General features: G+C 41.9%; 1 protein-coding gene across 1 annotated transcript in view; it reads right to left on the bottom strand.

Annotated features, from left to right (window-relative positions):
- The window catches only part of BCAS1 (brain enriched myelin associated protein 1), a gene marked incomplete at both ends in the record, with an annotated part of 53,623 nt that overhangs the window by 22,927 nt on the left and 8,270 nt on the right, over positions 1-22,426 (bottom strand). The window contains 6 exon segments of the mRNA XM_082007397.1: positions 1,165-1,368; positions 1,710-1,745; positions 4,854-4,994; positions 9,664-9,708; positions 10,307-10,462; positions 15,932-16,515. Of these exon segments, the coding sequence (XP_081863523.1) occupies positions 1,165-1,368; positions 1,710-1,745; positions 4,854-4,994; positions 9,664-9,708; positions 10,307-10,462; positions 15,932-16,515 (1,166 nt within the window).

The raw sequence follows: 22,426 nt of genomic DNA, 5'->3' as shown, positions 1-22,426 counted from the left end.
ATTTATTGCTCTGTTTTATACTGAATTAGCATACAACCATCTGCTAGAAGGCCTCTTTTTTTCTTATTTCATCCTGATGTTCAGCATACATCCTGCTTCCCACCTCTGTTTTCTAATAAGCTAGACTACGCAGAGGAGGTTTCCATAGCAATAGTAACTATATAAGAAACCTCCCTACCCTTCTTCACAGCTTTCCTCTCTTTTTAAGTACTTGATTCACCCAGTTCCACAGGAAATTAAGTCCCAAGTAACAAAAGTTTCAAGCTTAGATTGTTTTCAAGCATGTTTACTCTGTAAATATCTAAACACCTTTGTTTTTTTTTAATGTAAGTAACATATCCAAACTGTATCTTCAGTATCACTGCCCCGTAGGGAGAATATAACTAAAGAAGCTGCAGGGCTAGCTGCTCAGTCAACATCTGTGTGTTTGGAAGCATTTCATTTCTGGGATTTGAACTTGAACAGAAGCCCAGAGAAGCAGTTATTCAACATACAGTGGTTCAGTAAAGTTTAATACAGCTCTTCTCTTAAACGAGATGAGAAACAAATAAGCCTTCAGCTTATAAACCACTGAGGATCACGGAAACATGATCCATGTTTTCAAAGTTAGTTCTAATTTTACTTAAAATTGTTATTTAACCTGAGGAAAAATATGTCTTCCTAAGCAATCAACCTCAATCCCCCAACTTAAAGGCCGATCCACTCTGGTATGAAATTTTTCTGTTGAGTAAGAATAAACCCACCAGATTGCAGGTTTTCAGACATTCAGAACTAAATCAAACAGTTCTCAAAAGTGAAACGTGTTTTTATAGCTATATCTCTATTAATGACATGATTTGGTAGAGAATACTATAATCTCTGTAGGATTTTTAACAAGTGTGTGTTGAATTGACAGAGCAATATTCCTTCTTCCATAATATCATTCAAAAATAGTATAAACAAGCTTAAAAGACTACAGTTTTATAAGATTCTTCTGCAGGAGTCTGACTGCCATTATTAGCCACGTGTGTATGTGACTGCCCAAAGCTCACGTCGGCATTTGTAACCGCATATATCGTTTACGGCCCTCACGCGTTCAGCGTGTGACGCCGTGCTCGGCCGTAGCACCGGATGCTGCGCGAAGATGGAGCTGTGGGGCGGATGAGCTCCGCAACGCAGACATACCTTCTTCCAGAAGAGCTTGCTCAGCGGCATCGGAGCGGACACCGCCTTCTCCTTCGTCACCTCTCTGGGGGCTTCGGGGGCCGCTGCCTGCTGCTGGGCTGCGGGCTCGGGGGCTTTTGTGTTCTGTTTAGTTGTCTGCGGCTCTTGAGAGGAAGGGACATTTTTGTCTGGTTTTACAGAGGTAACAGTCTGCCGTTCAGCACTCTAGGAAGAAACAGGGACACGTGAGCTATCGCAGGTGTGAAGGACGAGGCGCCAGCAGCACGTTCAGGCCTCACCCGGTACAAGAGGCAGGCCTGCGGTGGGCCACCGGTGCACGGGGCGCACGAGGCAACAAGGTGCTCGTGAGCTGCCTTGCCCTGGCCCGTCAAGTGAAGTAATGGCTCGAACAAAGGAAGCAAGCTACACGGCAGCCCACCCTTCACAACAGGGATGAGTAAGTGATTAAGAAACTAAAATAGTGGCTTTAAGACCAAAAGTGACAGCAAGAATAATTACCCTTTGACTGCATTATTCACACAGACAACTTGAATCATCCTACTCACTTTGGTAGTAGTCGTCTGTTGGGTCTCTTTTGCAGCCTGAAGGGAAAACAAAACACAAAGACAAGTCTGTCTCCAGCAGCGTCAGCGCTCACAGTTACACAGTTCAGGAATTGTCTGTGTCGCAAATTATTTTATTTTTGGTGAATGTTTGTGAAAGTCCTGGCTCCTGCAGCCATGGAAACCGAGCTCTGGCAGAGGCGAGGCTGCCGACAGGACTCGCATCCCGCTACCTGCCGCAGCCTCGGGAGCCACCTTGTGCTCACGCTGCTGCGCTTGCGGTGCTCAACTTGTTCTTTAGAAAAAAAAGTGTTATTTGCATATGCATTCCCAGTTTCTTCAGGTGAGGGTAAGTTACAGAGGGTTCTAAGGTATTAGCAGAGGTCATTTCCGAGCTGGGCCTGCGTAGGCAACTTTCAGTGCACACGTACAAGCCAGAGCTGGGTCTTTTCCACGGGGGAAATGGCATACCCATCAGGGATGTGCCAACGTCCCCTTGGAAGCGGGAGGATCTGCATTCCGGGATCCTGACAGCAGCAGATGGCCGCCTGGAAATGGAGGGCATAGAACAGCCATGGCCCTGTGGCTGGGGAACAGGAGTTGTAGCCCCGCAAAGGGAAGCTCTGCAGATGCTGGGGGTTGGTTTCGTCCATCCATCCACACTTTTGACATGAAGCAAGGAGCGATCACAATTTGTTAAACTCCTTTTTGACCAGTGATATATACATATATGTATATATCTCTCAGTATCTATTGATCCTAACATCCAGCATAGCTTGTGCTGAAGCCGATTATCTGAGCTGTACAAAAAAGAGGAGCAGCAAGCCACAAACTCAAACAGGAGCCCAGCACCCCTGGGTTTAGGCAGCCTGCCACACACTGTGTGGATTTCTTGAAAGAATAGGTGAGAAGTATGTTGTAGGAGCCAAGAACTTCTTTTTGTCGTTAGCTCTAATGCACAAGATCCAGGGCAAGGGAAAAAAGTAGTGTAATGCTGCAAGCTGGCTTCGGTACTAATGCTGAAAATAAGCGATTAACCCTTCCAAGTCAAAGTTTCATGAAGAAGTGCGGTTATACTGCCGAACCGGCATGCAATGCAAGGCAGAGACACATGGATGGGAATAAAAGAACTGGCAGGGAGCCAGCTGTCAAATGCCATCCAAACTCAGTCGTTGAGGTCAAATGGCCAAACCCCATCATATCAGATTATGTTACGGACTCGTATTATGATGCACATTGCAGTTCGAAAACAACATTCACAAGCTGCTTTAAAGTTAGTATTTCTGTAAACACAAGACACCGAAAAACAATGTTCGTTAATCTAATAGTAAATCTTCTTAAGGTACTGAGAAGAGCATTTTGGAAGACTTGCAGAGACAGAACTTTCAGAGGAGAGAGTGAAGTGCTTAATTTTAAGTATGACTACATATGTTAAAATGATAATTTCAAATAAAGGAATTACATATACATCTAGTTGACACTAGGCATGAATGCTAAGGCATTTCAAATGAAGAGATAAGCAGAACTACTTTTTCTTTTACTGGAGGTGATAACTTCAGGGCTTGCCTGTCACATCACTGCTATGATTTGAATTTCCACTTTCAATCAGCCTTACAAGCAAACTGTTGGCACCATTTTAATCCCACTCCTTTATTCTTAATATGTCATAAATGATACCCACTTATTGTGTCTGTATTTTCAATGTGGAAAGCAAGCTGTGAAAATAAACTTAGAAGAAAAAAACTATTTAAAAAGTAATGGCATTTTATAAGACAGATTTTATTACTGTGAAAATTTAGTGCTGCTACATTCCTTCAAGACAACTGCTTTCATTCCAGAACAAAGTGTCTTTAAAATTCTATCAAATAGCATAATGAAAACCAATCATCTCTCCCAACAACTCACTGTGAGATTTTGAACTATTGTAAAAGATACTTAGCACCTTAAAAAATGCTGGACAGGTATGTTTTTTTACCAGGAAGCTCTAATTCATTGTGAACAATTAATTAATACTTTAATTGTATTAAATATCAAAACTATTCACTATCAATGTCATATATACAAGATGCGATCTTAACTTTAAGCTGTTGGCAGGAACTGTATGCTTAACCATTGGGAAGATTGTTATTCCTTCAGTAATATGCAGATGACATTTATCTGAAAAAATGAGACAGTGGAAAGAACATTTTTGTTTTGCAAATATCTTGAAGAACTCCCTCTGCCTTGTACCCTTGATTATAAAGCCCCCTACTCACCAAAAATTCCATGTGGGTGTTTTGAGTGAGCATTAAATATTAATAACTTTCCTCCCCCAGTAGAAGGGTCTCTGCTTCTGCATTCTTTGGGCTAAAAAGCTACAATTATTGCCTCCCTGCCACAGAACATCATGGCAGATTATCTTCTCCAGAGAATGCAGAAGTGCCCAAATATGGACCTTGAGACCAGAGCAGATGAAAAGCTTTCAGTGATTTTTATTGAAGATAAAAGCTAGCGTTCTCCAAAACCACCGCTTGCACAAAAAGTGGGCGTTTTGAACAACTATAAAGTATCCTTGAAAAAGCCAAACTTTTTCCATCTGAACTACACTTAGAATTCAGTCAATAATTAAGTTTTCTTGTTTTGAGAGGAAAAGTAATTATTTCTGAAGGAAATTCCACATTCCAGCTTCTCTGTGCCATATCGGATGCCTCAGTTCACCAAATCACCAGTTTTAGCCACATGGCAGTGCACAGTAAGGCAATGTGGATCATAAAGCCTTCACTGTAGTTGGACTGAGCTCTTAAACCTGCCCTACAATTGCAGGCACTGCCCCTATCTGCACAATTCATTGTTTGTCAGTACCTCTTTATATTTTTAAGCGGCCAGGGCAGTTTAGTCAGCGTTAGTAAGTGTAACTGGGAAGATGTAGCAGGAAAGGTTAGAGGAATTGTTCCAGAATCCTGAATTCACAGATGGTATAATGAGAAACATTGCAGATGAAGATTGTTTTCATAGCACGTGGCACAGAAATGCTCACAGCAGTAGTTTCTGGAGCATTGCACAGCTGGCCAGATGCTGTTCTCAGTTACCAATTAAATAACTTTGCTCTGTGACAGGAGCCATCTGTTACTGCTCAGGATTCTGCTCTTGCTGGAGTTTCATACAGACCTTATGCCTAAAGAGCTTGCTAAATGTACTGTGTCCTAGCTTGGGACTTTCTGCCTTCTTTTTCTTGGCTCCTTTAGTTTGGGATTCTGCCGGTGTCTTCGGGGCAGGTTGCGCACCATAGCCTTTTTCTGCTTTTGATCCCTTTTGTACAACAGCATTTGAAGGTGAGTACTTACTGCAAAGTTTTTTTGGTTCATGAAAATTGTTTAAACACTCATACACGTAGTATTAAAAACAAACATTTCCTTTTTGCCCTGGACAAATTATGTTTTCTTCCAATTACTCAGGTCTCCTTAGACTTTCTTTTACACAAGTAGTGAAATAAATATAAAAGCTAGGGCAATCCAGCTGGCTCAAAATTAAACCACAACTTGTCCCCCCAAATTCTTCATTAAATTGAGACCCAAAACCCACAAAGACTGAGACTTCTGTATGTAAACTCTTGAGTAACTAACTACATTAGGGATTTATAAGTTTAAAGTAGGCAGATGCATAAATCTGTGCAAATACCTTCATCCTTTTTATTGCAATATTATAGTGACTTTAAAATGTTTTGCGTAATGCATTAGTTAGGAAAAGGACAGTATGAATAATCATGATATGCTACATAAAATATTTCAAGTTTGCAATAACATTAATGAAATTAGTTAGAAATTAAAGTATCAGAAAAATAGTAATGATAGACTGATACTAAAAGCTTCAAATCAAAGCGCTGCTTCCTTTTAATACCATTCTAAATATCTGCAGGAGGGAGATACTGTTTGGGGAATCATTGCTCACTGACGTTACAGACTGGATCTCTACAAAACTAGGCAGCACATTGAAAAATCCACTACAAAGGGCTATAAAATATAGAAACACTGATACAGGTCTATATGGAAAAAAGCAGCATCAGGCTATTTTTAAAAAGTGGTGGCAGACTACCTGCAGCTCAGCACAGACTAAATTACCCTGCATGGGCCTGTTCAAATACATGACTAGTTGACAAGTCTTGGAAAAACTTGAGTAACATTTGCTAAAATGTTCCATTTAACTTTTCATAGCATTGGAAAGAGAATTTTTTGAAATCATAATTCAAGTACCTCCTCAACACTTTACTCTTCAAGTCACTGCTGCTGTGTGCTCCCCCCCTGCCCCCATCTTCAACACAACCCTCTGGATTCATCAGTGGAGAAAAAAGCTTAAGTTTTCATGTTATGAACAATAGGGGTTTTTCTCTTCCTTCTTCACCATTTTAATATTTTCAATAATAAAAGAGGAGGAGGGACACAAAAACAAGTTTCCAAGGTTGCTTGGCTGAGCTTCAACACACAAGCAAGTTCACACAAGAGTCAGTTCTATGGTAACTGCACTGTACATATGCCCATAATATATGACTAATCTCAAATAATATGGGGTAGCATTCTTCAGTCTCCAGTATCAGGTTTTAAAGCAGTAATATGCCTTTGATTACCTAGTACAAAAAAGGATGTAGTGTTCCTTTTACTTACTACTTGCTAGTATCCTGACTTCATTCTGATCTCCCTTAGGCAATTTAGTTCCTGATTTAATTAAGAATCAGGCCAATATATAGTGAAGAAATACAAATTTTAAAAGTTATTTCAATGAAAAGTTACTCAAGTGTTTACCCTCTGGGTAATTAGTTTTCCTTTTACAAGCTTTGCTCTGTTTACTTTTACACTTGAACAGGGCAAAAATAAAAGCTTCCATCTTAGTAAAAAGCTTAAAAACAAGTTGACAAAAATTTCCAGGAACTGTGGAAGCATGAAGAGACCCAAACTCCAAAGAAGCAATCAGCCTACAATATTTCCAATGTGAAGTATCAAGCACTGTGGTTGACCACAACTAATAGCATAGGAGGAAAGGTCCAGAGAATAGAACATAACACATATGAGCACGTTAAGTCAAGATCTTGGTCTCCAGATTGTTTCATTCACTGCAGTTACATGCTTCCTACAAAGTGCTTTGTACTATGAAGAGGCTGTGGCCAGTCACATCAAAATTGGCCATTTTCCCCTGTACTCTGTACAATTCCCAGTATTCCCAAGTGTACAGTGATGCCAGAACAAGTCAAGATCTGCTACAGAAGGGTCAAACAGATGGTCCAGGGCAGATCTGATCTGAATGCCATCCAAACTTGCAAAGGACCCACTAGTCCAAGGAAGTACGAGTCAACTCCCATTAAACTCTTGTGTTTCTAAAGTGACAATCACTACAGCTGCGCCCAGGCTGCTGAAAGCATACATGTCTTTAGGCAGCTGCTTAAAGCCCGAGACACCACAAATGACAGCATATTGCTACAAAAACACCGCGTCCAGCTTCAGCACCGCCGCATACCTCCGCGTTTCAGCAGCAGGAGTACGCTGCCGTGCTGTGCAAAGCTGAAGTGGGCTGTGGCTGTTTCTCAGAATTATGCGAAAGTTTGTCTGTCCTCAGCCACGGGAGAGCACTGCTGAGGGACACTGGCAACGTACCAGCTCTTGTGTGATAAAGTCCAGCTCCTCCCAGCAAAAGGGGGTGCATGAGCAGCCAAAATGAACGTGCAACCAGGACTCAAAGGCATGACGGTCCCTGTGCCAGCCAAACCACGTGAAAGCCCCACGGCACCCAGGAGAGGCTCAGACTGCACGAAGGGGAAAGCCTCACTTCAGAACACATCTTTGCCACTAAGACAGAAGTTATTTCCCAGAGGAAAAACACTTTATTATTTTATACCCATTGGCTGAAAAATCTGCAGCTTTTCTGTGTGACAGTTGATAAATTAATCTTTAACATATTTTTCCTTTAATATAATGAAAATACAAAGAAATCATTCTTTGTATCAGGAAGATAGTGAAGGCAAAGGAATTCTTTGTAAAAAAACAACTCCCATTTAACCCCTATATAATGAGTTTGCATATCCTGCTAGTCATCTGGATTGGTTTACCCTCACAGGTGTGATAGCAAACCAAACCCAAACAGCATATTTGTTTCCAAATTACAGCACACCCACACCAACAGTCACCTGTTCTGGAAGCACGTGGGTGCACTTGATAAAGTCAGGTAGCCAAACGGGACTCAACTGGGTTTTTCAGGGGTTGTTGAAAGAGCTACAAGTCTCACAGAAACCGTGCAATTTGGTAACTACCTTTTCTGGATATCTTGGAAGACCTTAGCCCTGGTTGATGATTTCCAGAATTATTGAGCTATAACTGGGGAGTGATGTGTAACCCCCGTGTACTCACCAAGCTTTCTGGAAAGATTAACTTCACCATTTTCGTACCAGGCTTTATAAAGAATAGAACGGGACAAAAAGGATAAAAAAATAGAACACAAATGTTGAAGCCTATAGTGATTTTGCTACCTAATAGTTGCATGGAAAGACCATTTCCTTTTTTAGGGTTTTATTCTTTATATGTTAATTAAATTTTATCACAGGCATTGCAAGAAAAACTTTAGTTATTATAGTCATAACAATGTGTAAGGACATTTAATCTGGAAGTTCCCAGTTATACAGTCAGTGATATGCCTGTAAGCGACTGAAATACTGGAAGATAGAAGGCAGATTAATACAAATGGTCTCACTTCTGCTTCTGTTGAAACTATTGTAAGTTTTGGCACTAACAGAACAGGAAAAACGGGGAAAGGAGAAGTCTTTAAACACCTACATTTTTCCATTTTAGAAGATTATGTGTTCAACTTAATTTCTACAGTTTAGCTTTTTCCACATTTTTGGGGCTTTTTTGTTAAATTTATTAAATTCTTTGGATCAATCTGATGTTTTCAGTATCTCCCATAGGAAATGAAAACCATAATAATGAGCTGTTCTGAATTCACATATAAAGGACCATCACTGCTCATGGATGTTAAAAACAAGTTTCCTCTTGCCAGTGAAATCCAAACAAATGGTTTGTAAAGAGGAAAAGCAAGAGGCCACACCTGCCTGTTACATGGAGGAGGGTTCCTCCAACTGGTTCTGTACCTGTCCAGCCAGTACAGATTTCAGTTCCTAGCGGGAGCATCACACACACTTGCAGTCAGCCGGATGCATCCTATTAGAACACCTTGAGTGTTCAAATTCACCCTGCTTAAAAAAAACCCTTTTCTGCATGAAAAGGGAAGAACCCTGAGCAGCCGGGGAGGGTCAGCTCTCCCTGCAAGCCCCAGTCCTGCTCAGAGCGGCTCCATCGTCTTGCCGAGGTTTCAGCTGCTGCACCGGAGCAGCCCATCAGCCCCGACGGGGCCGTACAGGGGCGATTTCTGGGGGAGGCTGATCCTCGCCCATCCCCTTGCACCCCAAGGGGGCCAGCAGTAGGTGCGGATGCTCTGCAGGACAGGAAGGTGGGAGCAGGCTCCTGCCCCCCCAGCCAGAGCTGCCACAGGCAGAGGGACCTCGCGTGTCCTCCCCACCAGGATGTGGCAGCTCTACCAGGTGTGGAGATACGGGAGACCTGCATAGGCACAGCTGGAAATGAAAACCCAGAAGCTTTGCACAGCTCTGTGGACAAATGGAGTTTTCTGTGGATGCAGGAGGATTTCACTGCAGGGACCTGGAGTTTTAGATCAAGGACAAATCAGAGTAACAACCAAAAGCATTCCCAGGTCATCATTGACCTTGCAGAAAATGCTACAGTTCAGATCCTGATTGTAACTTATGATATGAACAACTGTGCTGTTCATGCTCATCTTCCTTTCAAAATTTATTCAGGGGAAAAATATTTTAAATTACTTCAAATGATAACATCCACTGGGGAAAAAGCAACACAATGAAGAGGAAATACCTGGGCCAAAACCATCTATTGACCAATGACAGAATGAGGAATGTGCCTACCTTGTCTTCTGAATCACTTTTGGCTTCAGATTTGCTTGGGGAGACCTTAAATGTATTTGAGAAAAACAAAGTCACACCCAGCTGAGTCTTTCAAAAGATGTGAAAGATCATGTTTGAAACTAGCAGGTTTTCCTAGCAAAGGTGAAAGAAGTACAAATATTGCTTTCTCCCCCTATGTGGGAAAATTTATAATATAAATGTTTCTTGAGAACAACTTGAAGTCAATAGCTAAAGTGAAAAATATCTGGCCCCAAGATATATTATTCAGGCTCATACATCCAATTAATCAATGAAAACAGATTGTATTAATTATTGAATTAATCCATGAAAACAGAAAAATCTTTTAGAGATATTACAAAGTAGTTTCATCACACAGAAAATCCTTAAGACAGCTAAATATCTCCAGGTCTACAAGTATCTGGACAGACAAAGTTTCTAGAGTAGTTCATCATCATTTGATCATAACTGCACTGTACCTAGACATCTCTATTGCTCAAGCCATTCTAAGGCATCTGTTCAGATTCATTACTTCTCAGTGCCCATGACAGCGAACGTGTTACATTTAGCTCAACGTGTCCACATGGGATTTTTATAAGCAATTTAAAGCATAGCCTACAGAGGAAAAGGAAAGGCAAAAGCTTACCAGTGTTTTAAGGAAACTCATGACGGAGTTATCTACTGCAGCAGCTGGTTGGGGGCTGTCTTGTTTTACCTCTGCCTTTTCAGGTTGCTCAGCAGCAAGACCGTTGACACCTGCCGAGTCCTGCTGTAGGTCTTTTTGGTTGCAGTCATCTATGTCCTAAAAAAAAAAGGGGGGGCAGTTTCCTCAGTCCTAGCTTGCTTAATTTCCAGTGGAATGCAAAAGTAACATTTGTGACTTGCATTATGTTGCTCTGAGAGTCACAACCCTAATTCCAACCATACTTCTCCAGCCTACGTATTTAGAACAATTGAGCATTTGTACATCTCTCTCCCCACTTTAATATATTCAGCATTTGCTGTTGGTTGCAGGAACATTGTTCTCAGCTACCAAGTATAACAAACCCAAGTAAAGTTGCACACAGCATCCCAAACACCACCGCTTTTCTCTTTTCAAAGCTGAACTTGTAAATAGGAACAAATGCTGGGATTTTGGCCTTTGATGGCTCAGTGTCTGACTGTACCATACAAATATTGCTTCCGATACAAATTATTTCTAGAATTGCAGAATACAGAGTATCTAGCAAACACAAACACAGTACAGATTAAAAGAAGGAAAAAAGCAAGAACCCAAAGTAATTCTTCTGAGCCAGATGGAGCTGCCTCCTCTTTTCCTGGAATTACAGTTCCCAGAGCCTAAAAATAGTTTTCCAGTGCTCAAACACTCACAAGTACATAATATTCTTAAGTTACTCAGTTTCTGCTAACCAAGAGACTGTTTTTTAAAACACTCCTCTTAGATCAGTTTTGGAGAGCTTGGCACCCTTTTACACTGAATTTACCTGCCATTCTGGCCACTTTTACCTTGAGATTTGCCTTGAGATGCACAGGTAAAGCCAACACAAACTTTATTGCAGGAGAGAGCAGCTTGAGACAAGTCCTCAAGTCCTAGTCAGCATTTCCCTTTTTAATATTTAAAGATTAAATTATTACATCTGGCCAGTAGTACCTGAGTGTTACAATAATCCTCCTCCCTTTTGTCTAGCTACATTGTAAGTGCAGGGCTGGATCTGTCAATTAAAATATATTGTGCCTAGCATGGTGGTGGCCTCGACTTTGGTAGAGGATTTGAGACATTGTTGAATGGACAATCATAGCAGTGCCGTTTTTCTTCAGCAGAAGTGGTCATCCCCAACTATTTAGCCAGCAGTACATATCTGGTCACTTCAGAAATCATGACTAGGGGAGCAGCAGTTAGGATACTAGATGCCCCCAGATTACTCCAGAGGAAAAAAAGGGACAAGAAATAACACAGATAAATCTGTCTAGGCATCTCCATTAAAAAGCATCTTTGAATCACTGCTTCTCAAACACTGCCTGGAGGTCTAAGTGACACCAAGTTTTTTCCTGACATAGACAGCACCACTTTTACTAGGAAAAATTTAAATTGTACTTGAGAACCTTTCCCTGTACCAGGAGGTTTAAAAACAATATTTCTATAGGATTTGCAGAGGACGTATGTTTCTGTAAGTCACTAAAGGAAGGATTAGACTAAAGATGAATAAATGAGTTAAAACTTCAGAGGGTTCATCTGGCATCAGGAAAGAGCATGGAGTGGATGGTCTCCACACAGCATTTAAGGAGTTAAATTATGCAAGGCTTTACTTGTGAGAACAAACTTCTAATTCTCCACCCGCCTTTTTCCGAGTTTACCCAGGAAGAAACACAGCGCAGTAGTTCGGAGTGCGTCAACAGGCCATTTAGAAGTTTCTTGGAAGGGTCTAACACAGCGCCTCGTCCAGCTGCCAGCGACAGGCCAGAGCAGCTCCGAGAACAGCGTGTCCGTGCAGAATACACACGGCCGCACTGGCTTCGGCAGCCCTGCTTTCAGCGATGCCATCTAGAGAGCTCTGGTCACGACAAAAATGCTGGCTCTATTTCAGACGTTAAAGGGGCAACAAAGGCTGGAGACCAAAGAAGCGAGAGGCAGAAGATACGTTGCTAAACAAAGCTAGCTTCATCGCTGAAGTACTTGATGCTATCAAACCCTTCACTACTTGGTGTTATCAAACAAAAATAAGCAAACGTTATTTTTACACGCACAAACCCAAGCTCTGGCGGTGGGCTGCGCTCTGTTTCGGAGGAAGCGGTCGTTCTAAGCTCCGAGTGCGCACAGCTATCGGCCACAGCAGATACCACCTGGGACAATGGCGGAGGTGATGGGTACCAGTACGACCTGTTCCGATATCTCCCTGCTAAAGCCACGCTTCGCCCAGCAGATGTGAAAGCCTTCGCACACCACGCGGAGCTCGAGGCACACCACCATCCAAAGCCACCCCTGAACTCTGACTTGCAGAGCACAAGTGGGCCCCGTAAGGACCCGCTACGGCGTGAGGACCCTACGCCAGGACTCCCAAGCCAAGGCTGCCATGAGCTGCCGAGGTACAACTCTCATCTGGGCTTTGATAGATGCTGTGATCCTTCTTGTGCTTTCGTGGGAACAATGCTGTGGGAGAGGGCACGGACTCAGGCCATCAGCGTATAAATCGGGGAGAGATAATGTGGAGTCCTGCAATATCACATTTGCAGAGCCACAGTCAAATAGCCACAAAAACGTCTGTAGCACCTTACTGCATATTATGCTGCACAAAGCCCCGGAGGCAAATAATGAAGGGAAACTCTGGAATGAACAGGAGAAAGTCAGTAATAGAAGTTAGCAGATACTGTGTAAGTGTTCAATTCATTTCTCTAAGGAGCCAAATTTGGGGGTAATAAACACCTTAAACACTTACACTGTAGTTTCAGTTCAGTCAGACAAACATATCAAAAGAATGTATTCCTGCCAGCACTTTTGTTTGCATGAATCATGGCTCAGTGAAACATTTCAGGCATATAATTTATCTTTTCTTTGGCTTACATAGTAAATGCTTCATGAATTCATGAATTCTGTCCTTGTTTTAATTATGCTGTGTTCTGAATGTAGTTTTGTAGACCACAAAAATAAAGAGTGGTTCACCAAACACAGAATGTTTGTGCAGCTCTTAAGCTACAACTGTGGAGCCTCTCTCTTACTTACCAGCAATGCTGTTTGTTTTGTGTTGGCACTCAATTCAGGGAAAGTTTGCTTTGCTTTTACAGATACTAGAAGTCATAAGCCACCAGAAAAAGAAAAAAGAAACTTTTGGCAGCAAGATTTGGATTTTTAGTATGATTGTTTGGTAGCAGTTTGCAGTTACTACAGTAACAGCAATTTGGACTTGGTCATTCTCCCATCCTACATGAGAACTAGCAACTTCAGAGGGAACAGAAGGCAACTGTGCTGCAAGGCAGAGCCACAGCCTTCGTTTTAGAAAAGGAATTAAAGTTTGGCAACCTCTCAGAAGTGTTTAGTTGATATATTTTTCCCAGAAAAGGTCCTTAACTCTTCTCTGCCCTCAACATATACTCCTTTTCACATCTGAAGAATGAAAGAGTTATAGTCCAGACATTCAAGGATAAGTTTAAAATTTCACTCTCCCCTGTGATATCGTTCTGCCACTCATTTACACTGAGCAACTTGAACCCCAATTTTGCGAGTCCTCAAAGATTTTCAGTGGCACAGCTTTAAGCACATGTGTAAAAGATGTACAGGCACTTCTGTTAAACAGGAGACCTGTCCTCAAGCAGGCCCCCAGGGGCCAAAAAGCTGTTGTGTGGGCTTGGATCCTGCAAACACACACGTACCAAACATAACCTACAACTGATGAGTGCCTGGGATTTCCAGATTATTTCCATCAGTGCAGGCCAGGGTGTGGATAGGTATAAGCTGAAGACTGGAACAGAATTCAAAATTAGTCAGAAAGCTGGGAGTTACTGATATAAAAAAAATGTGATCTGAATGAACAGTGCTTCTGGTATCTGTTTGAACTGGCAGAATAACATTTAGATTATCTTGCCCTGTCCCCTGATGTTTGCTCATTACAAACACTTGCTTACTTGAGCTTTCCCAACATGACTATTTGCTACTGGCGAACGTTTAACTCTGACTTCTGGTTAAAACTACTTCAGATTGTAGTTTCACACTGTACTACTTCAACAGCACAAATTGTGACCTTTTGCAGTCTGTAGTTTGCAGTCACAGCAAAATAGGAAATTACAAATTTTGCATTTGACCGTAAAAGTAAATTCTTGTGAGCCATGGGCAAAACTTATCATGTATGTTAGTCAAAAATACCTGCAGGAATTTACAGTGTTGAAAATCTTCAGTCTTATAAGCTACAAACATAAGTGCCAGTATGCACTGAATAGATTATTCATTCCGAATTATTCACCCTATTCTGTTTATGTAGTGGATTACTTTATATTCTTCTAGGTTGATACTATGGATTCTTTAAATGCGCATATATAACCTGTCTGAAATACTAGTGTTGGGTGCCAGTTTTGAAGGGCAATGGTCAAAAATGCAACCGTTTAGTCTCACAAATGAGTCTGCAGAAAAATATTACAATTTATAAGTTTATACAAGAAATGTGATCTTCAAATTTGAGGAGGCATAAGATAGAGGAGACAAGGTAGAAGAGTAGAAATTGAAGAGACTTTTGGGGACAACCTGCAGCGTCATCAGTGCAAGCAGTGAGCACCTTGTGAACTATGTCCAACGCTATTCAAAGCAATAGCGATCATACAGTAGTCTTATTTGTAAGCCTGACCTAGGCCAATAAAAGAAGTTACTATTAAAATGGCATTTACACATAGATTCTGATATGGGGGCCATGCAGCTAGTTCCTCCCTCCTGCTCCTTATATTGGACCGGATTTGAGCTAGATCACCAACTAACATATACTGGCACCTCTTCAGTGGAACTAATAAGAGTAATGCCATTTACCCCCATCCAGGGGATGGACTTTTTCAGTAGTTAATTACCTGAAAATTAATCCTGTAATATTAATATTAGCCAGTATCAAACTTTGCAGGAAGTGTAAAATCTAAACTCATATCCATTTTCAGCTCCTTTCTTTGGTTAGTGTTCTCTCAGATAAGTTACTTAATTTCTTATATCATATTCTTACACTGTAAAATTAATTCTTAGGGACCACGTTTTCTTGACAAAAAGATCACAATAGCTAAGAGTGCAAAAACTGGTACTGCACAAAATTCCTTATTCTGGTACATAGGGTATGCAACAAGCAGCCATTTCTCAAGAGGAGTGACTATTTTAAGAATGGCATGAAACATGCTGAAGAACTTCTTTAAAGCCATCCGGTGTTAAACTCCACGCTCCTAAAGCATAAGAAACAATTTTACTTTCAGGTATTTTTGCTTTCATTTGTAGCTGGCTGCTGTTCATCATCCTGGCAATTGGAGCATCAAGACGGCTATCTTGCCTTTCAGAGAAATACAAATGAATTTACACTCAAGGTCAGACGCCAGCGTTCAGCCATGAGGCAGACATCAGAGCTATTTCCACTCCGCCATAGGTTCTCCTCCCAAACCTCTAGTCAGCCACCCCTGCGGGGGGTTACCCGCAATAATTTGAAGAGCGACACAGATTCATTCACACAGCCATCATGACATCAAGTTGTCCTGTGCTATTAATATTCCTAAGAGGTGTCATTAAGAGTGAAATAGATATTCCTACTCAAGCACTTGCCTTCCCCCATGGGACACCGTTTGATGTGCTCTGTAATCCAGCCGCCTCTTTCGCTGTGATGCGCCCGTCAGGAAGGTCTGAAGTCTGCCTTTCCTCCGGGGCATCAATTTGCGTTTTACTGCTTTCCTTCCCCTTCTCCAGTTTGAAGATCCTGTCAAAGAAGGTCACTTGTTTTGGCCTTGAGGCAGCTGCATCCTCTCCCTCAGGTGTCACTGGTGCCACGAGATCGGTGCCGTGAAGCGGTGCTGCCGACGGGGCCTGGGTCCGGTTTTTATGCGCGTTTCCCTCCCGCGCAGCCGCTGCGGGAACCTCCGCGCCGTCACTTGGTGCTTTGTTCACTCCAGGCGCCTCGGAGCTGACACCAGGCTTTGCCGATCCAGCTGATGAATCTGTAGCTGGATCTTCGGTACGCCCTGGTACGGACCATGAAAACGCGAAGACAGAGCGGCGTTTAGCAGATGGCAGAGCTTTCCTGGCAGCGCTCCCGAGGCTCTGCCCGCCCGCATCGGGAACGGGGCTCTGCTCCCTTGTCTTCAGGGAAGAAACAGCCGCATTATCCCGTGTAACACTTGCCTTCACATCCACTACAAACAGAAGCATAAACCAGTAAATATCCAGCACAACAAAGAAGTTACACCAGTTGTACAATCAATCATGGTGACCTCGCTCTTTAATAAACTGATTCTGAGACGCGGAGCCTCGGGGAGGACCACCCAGAGCGTAGCTTGTTTAGTGACCCTGTTGTCTTCCTGTGCTAAATATGAGCTGCCACTCATCCACCAGACCTGCCCGTCTGATTTTCTTTCCTGTCAGTCCTCACTGGAGTCAGTGCAAATTTTACGTTCTCCACAGCCCCCTCTCAGCTGCCAAAGTCAGATAACAGCCCAGTGGTCATGCTGAGGGTATTTTACTTTCCAATGAAAATTAAAGAAGTGATATGCAAAAAAATAAAATAAAGCTCGAGACGAAGCTATATGTTAATATATTACACTTTCCTCTGTCAAAGCTAAACAGGAAAAGAATGGAAACTGCAAGGACTGATTTGATTTCCTGGCTTGCCAAACTCCCCACCGGGCTTTGCGGTCACAATTTATTTCATTCATTTTTCCAACGCTGGTCCTTGCCTTGCTGCCTACTCTCCATAGCACAGTTTCTACTTGTACTTCTCTATTGTCTGTAGGTTACTTTAAGCCTGATTTGCAGGCTTATAAATCACATCTGAGCCAGGCTTCTTATCCTTATGATTCTGACTCATTTTACCCAGAAAAAATACAGCTCTTAATCACGTTTCCCCCACTTCAAAATTCTCAAATAATTCCCCCTTGTGTACACACATGCCCATCACACGTCAGATGTGAAAAAAATCTTCCATCTTAAAAGTATATTTCATGATTTTATATCACAATGGCACTTTGAAAATACAGCTGAGGTGAAAATCCTTAATGCTGTATATACAGACAGGAGGAGAAGGCTCCTGCTTTACAGAAGACAAAAGAAACAAGAGAAAAAATATATTTCTTGTATCTGTTTTGTAGATGGAAGACTGAATCACAGATTATGTGGTGTGAAACCCCAGTAAACATGAGGAGGCTTGTTGAGAGGTAAACCTTACAGCTCCCTGTCAGCTTGAGCTTCTCTTCCCTCCTTTAACTAGAATATATATATATATATCTGATTTCTCTGTGTCAATCACTGCCACAGATTTTAAGGATGAATTTAGACCTACTTAATTATAACTGAAAAACTGACAATCTCAAACTGACTTGCTAAATTAGAATTTTAAAATTGTCAGTTTCAGTGTAAAATTCAAATTATTTCCAATGTAATTGTAATAGTCTAGTCAATATTATGCCTTTAACGTTTTACTTTAAGAGAAAAAAACCCAGGTACCAACAAAGCCTGACTAAAATGCCCATCTTCCACAGTACAGATCTTCAGTGTTCCGTTTCATTTTTAAAATTCCTGTTTAAGATAAGGAAAGCAGAACATTTTTAGATCACAGATGTCAAAACTGCCCTTTAGTTTTTTTACAGCAAAATTACTCCAGCTTTCCACACCATCCATCCCAGGATTTTGCATGACAGCACACAAGCATCAGTGGGCACCGCACGCATAACATGCCCGCATCCACTGGGTACCGTCCCCCTGCGGCAGTGCCCGGGGACCTGGTCACGCCCCGGGCAAATTCAGGGGAGCAGAGCCCCAACGTCCGACTGCCACAGCCCCTTCCCCGCGGCCTTAACTCGGTGACCGAGAGTCCCCGCTGGACCCGTGTTTCACAGTTTGGGGTTGGTCCTGACTACAGGTGGGAGCTTCCATAAGCCCGAGAGATGAGCAGCGCCGGCGCGTGCCGGCACGTCAGTGTGAATCTCGAGTGACTTCACTGAGATACTTGCCAGCAGAGGAGGCAACAGGCGATGAAGCGAGGGCTGTAGCGGCAGGATTCACAACGGCAGCCAGCCTTTTACCAGCTGCCGGGGAGCTGGCTCCTAACTTCTCTACTTCTAATGTTTTTAACCTGACTTTTTTTTTTAATTGTGTTTTGGGCATATGCAAGCATGCAGAGAGGCCAGAGTGCCTCAGTACAACCTGTTCTGTACAGGTAAATAGATTTTCTCTTTGTGTGAAGTGAAATTTTTCTTTCACTTCTCTCTCTAATAGAGAAGATTTCTTTCCCTGGATTCTGTTCCCATTCATATGAGAAAAGAACTCAGACTGGCAAGAATCCTTTGCCAGTAATATTCTTCTGCAATATTTCATAAGCACCTATTTCAACATATTGCCATCCAAAGAAAAGGTACATAACTAGCTACTCAACCACCTATTCATCTATTCAGTCAGGGCCACTATCAGTTATAGTTTCCTCAGCCTCTTGTAGTACTGTATGAAAGAGAACTGAAGCACTAACTTCTAATTATAGTAGGAGACTTGGGAAGGAAGGAAAAAGCAAACCCTTCCCCAGCTAAAGAAAGCAGAAACAATATCCATTGGAAAATAATTGTAATAGATGCTGGACTTCTGCTTTATGTTACAGAAAAAAATGAAACACAGGAAAACTGTCTTTGGTATAAAAATAGGAATATAAGCTCATCACTAAGAAAACCAACCAGACAAAAAGTAGCTCATGAACCTATCAGGCTCCTTTTATCTCTAATTATCATGGAAGGAATGAAAGACCTGGAAAATATCACCGGCATGAGCTCTGCAGCATGTTTCTTGTGTCAAAACAGTTCAAACTGTTTCAGGGAAAGCCTGCTCAGACACCAGGCAAAGCAGATCCCACCACCAGAGGAGACACTACCGTGGTGGGCTGACCAGAAGGGTTTGACTCATGCCATATTCACAGCAAACTGAAGGAGCAAGGCTCTGAAACTGCAGTATTTGGATGAAAAGTGCATGATATTTTTGTTTTTAAAGAAACACAGAAGTGCCATTCTTTCAAAAATTTTTCCACAATCCAGAGGCAGTATTAGGAATAGAAACAAAACCTCGCAAATTCTAGACTAGGTCTGCAAGTAGATCAAAGCTGTTCACTCTGAATGAGACTACTAACTGCTCTGAAACTAAAATCAATATACAATTTACAGCACTGCTGTGAGATTGCATTTCATATTACTACTGCACAGGCATTTTCATTTCAAGTATTTAACAAAACAGTCACACTACAGAAGATTTGTCCTTCCTTTCCCTTCACTTCATCAGGCTATGTTAGAAAGGCAATACTATAGCTACACAAAGTCCCTTTTCTGTAAGAACACACTCAAAATAATGATATTTTTCCTGAAATTTGCTAGATTAGATCAACAGTTTTTCCTTGACTTATAGGAAAAACTGTACAGAGAAGAGTAATGGTTAGTGCAATGTTATGTCAATACCGTTTCTTTGCTCAGAAGTCACTGCTGACAGACTTTCTTCCCCTTCCTTTCATATCCTTAACTTTAGCATTTTAAGCACTTCCATAGGCTGAGAATGAAGAACACCACTATGTTTACTGACACAGAATGGGACCAAGTCTGCAGAATTAACGCTGAATTTTAAAAAGCAAGTGCTTAGCTTTTATTAGACAGAGCCAGCAAATAAAACGTTATAATGGACAAAACCTTACGGCGAGCACAGGCTTTAAACTGACCATGCGAGCTGCAAAACCGACCAGAGGTATGGAATTATTTCTGGTCGTTGCGGGACCTGGGGCAGGCAGCAGAGCCCAGAGCGCTGGGGCAGAGTCCCCGCAGTGAAGCGCCCGTTTCACACGTGCTGGGACCAGGACACAACGCTGGTGCCAGCAGGAACCCCGAGGATGCGACCGGCATGGAAGGAAGCTCAGAGCCACCAGCCCGACATAAAGGAAAAGGCTGCCCAAGCTTTGTCAGCTGCTTTGCTTTGGCGAATCAGTGGGAATACAACCAGACTTCAGCGTGGTGCACATAGCAGATGGCCACCAGACTTCCTCCAGCGGGACCAAAAGCAGTCCTGTCCAGCACTGCCGCGTTGCCTTCCCCCTCCTCCACGATGACCTGGTTTTCTCTGATGCTTAGTCTGCTCTTTTTATTCCTGGCAGCAGCCTAAGCTATACAGTAGGTATATGTCTATTTTTGATGCACGGTTTGCCCAGGTTAATGCTTCAGACGTTTCTTAAAACATGCTCCTTTTCCTTAGCCTTTGATTGCTAGCCTGGTTTCAGCGTCATATGCACCCTCATGGCTAGCGCTTACACATAGGGAACACATAAAGTCCTGTGACATCTTACATTGGCAGCTTCTCACCTCCTGCCATTTATCCTACTGACTCTCCCATAGCACAAGTAATTTTTTAGTTGTTGAACAAGGAACAACTTGAATTGGCAAGGTCTTCAGCATAGACATCTCCTCCTCTAGGCCACTAACACGTAAGTATGCCATAAAATAAGTGCTAGGATAAAAGTGTTTCCTGATGTTGTTGCTTTTGACAATAGAAAAAAATACCAGTTTTTTTGAAACCGAACTGAGCGAGCCATTATCTACAAATACACTTTTAGTATCTTTGACTATTTTGAATACAAGCCAGTTACAAACAGATATTTTTGCTTAGCAATGTTATTATAGTACCACAGCAATATCTGAACTCAGGGAATAAGATAGTCATGGAGACAATAGATTTTAACAGCCGTGAAGGAACCATTAAGAGCTACAAGGCAACGTTTGGCACTAAGAAGTCCATCAGCATAGGCCAGCACAATTAATTATAATAGCCCTGAATGAATTACTGCAGCAAATACTAGGCTTACAGTTCTAAATACCTAGCAATAGAGAGTGAATTTTCTAATCTACATTTCTGATATATTTCTATAGGCATTGTGGCGGTTAATTTTTCCTTTCATTATTTAATCTGAGTTGGTATTATAATGCTACAGCACATGTAGAATTTTCAGATCCCCAAAGTACACCTCATGCTTGTGTGGGAAATCCCCAAAAAACTGACAGGACTAAGTGACTGAGTTTTCACAAGCATTAGAGATTTCTAAAATAAGACATTTGCCCCCTTTCTTAAAAAGAAAAAAGATACTAATATTCCTTTGCAATCTTGGTCAACTGTTCCAAGCAAATAAAATTGACAGTACATTTATGCTCCAAGAATAATTTTCTTTCACTAAGTTAACTAGCATTGTTATTTACCTAACAGATTTACTGAAATTAATGGAAACAGGGGAAGAGACTTTAGCAGCAAGACTAGTAATGGTCATTCTTTAAAAAAAACTACGATGCATTTTGTTTCACACCTTACAGGCCCAGAGAGTTATTGCAATACACACATTTCTGTTAGATACTACTAGCAGAGTTTGCCAAATCAGATTTGTCCTCTGCAACAAAGGAGTTGCATCTTAACTGAACTTTTCTTCCTTGCGTAATCTTTCTTTTTATGAGCAGGTTATTGTTTTAATCTGCGTGTAATTGCCACCCAAATACAAACTAAATTTTTCCCATTTTGTCCTCCTGGTACATTTCTACCGTATGTAATGCAAATCTCAGATATACAGCTTTTAGTTCTGGCCTTCTTCCCTTTACCTGTTGTCCACCTAGTACTTCGATTAAAGTTCAAAAAGGTCAACACAAAACACTAGGAAAAGTCAGGATCAAACTTGCCATCCTCTTGCTTGCAAAGCAGCATGTCTTGAAGCGGCAGTTGGGGCACCACTACTATTTAAAGGGCATTACAGGAGGTGAAGGTGCCAGCACTCTGTGTGCCGTCTCTGGCCACGATAGTCAATAGGAGCAGGAAAGGCAAGTCATGGAAAGAATCCCTAAGTCCACACAGCTGTCAGCCTGTTTGAGCAGAAGCAGCCAACATAGGGAGCCAGTCACCAATCTGCTCACCCAGATGTGAAGCAGATGGTGACAGGGCTCTTCCAAATAACATTACTTCCTCTGGTCATATTAAGTTAACTCTCTGGATTCTTTTTTCATTATATTAGCAGATACAGATTTCATAGACTCATTTATCAACTATACCATTTAATGC

The sequence above is a fragment of the Phaethon aethereus genome, assembly GCF_964289735.1.
Source record: "Phaethon aethereus genome assembly, chromosome: 16".
Taxonomy (NCBI): Eukaryota; Metazoa; Chordata; class Aves; order Phaethontiformes; family Phaethontidae; genus Phaethon; species Phaethon aethereus.
Note: the sequence above shows the minus strand (reverse complement) of the source record. Positions and strands in the feature narration are given on the sequence as shown.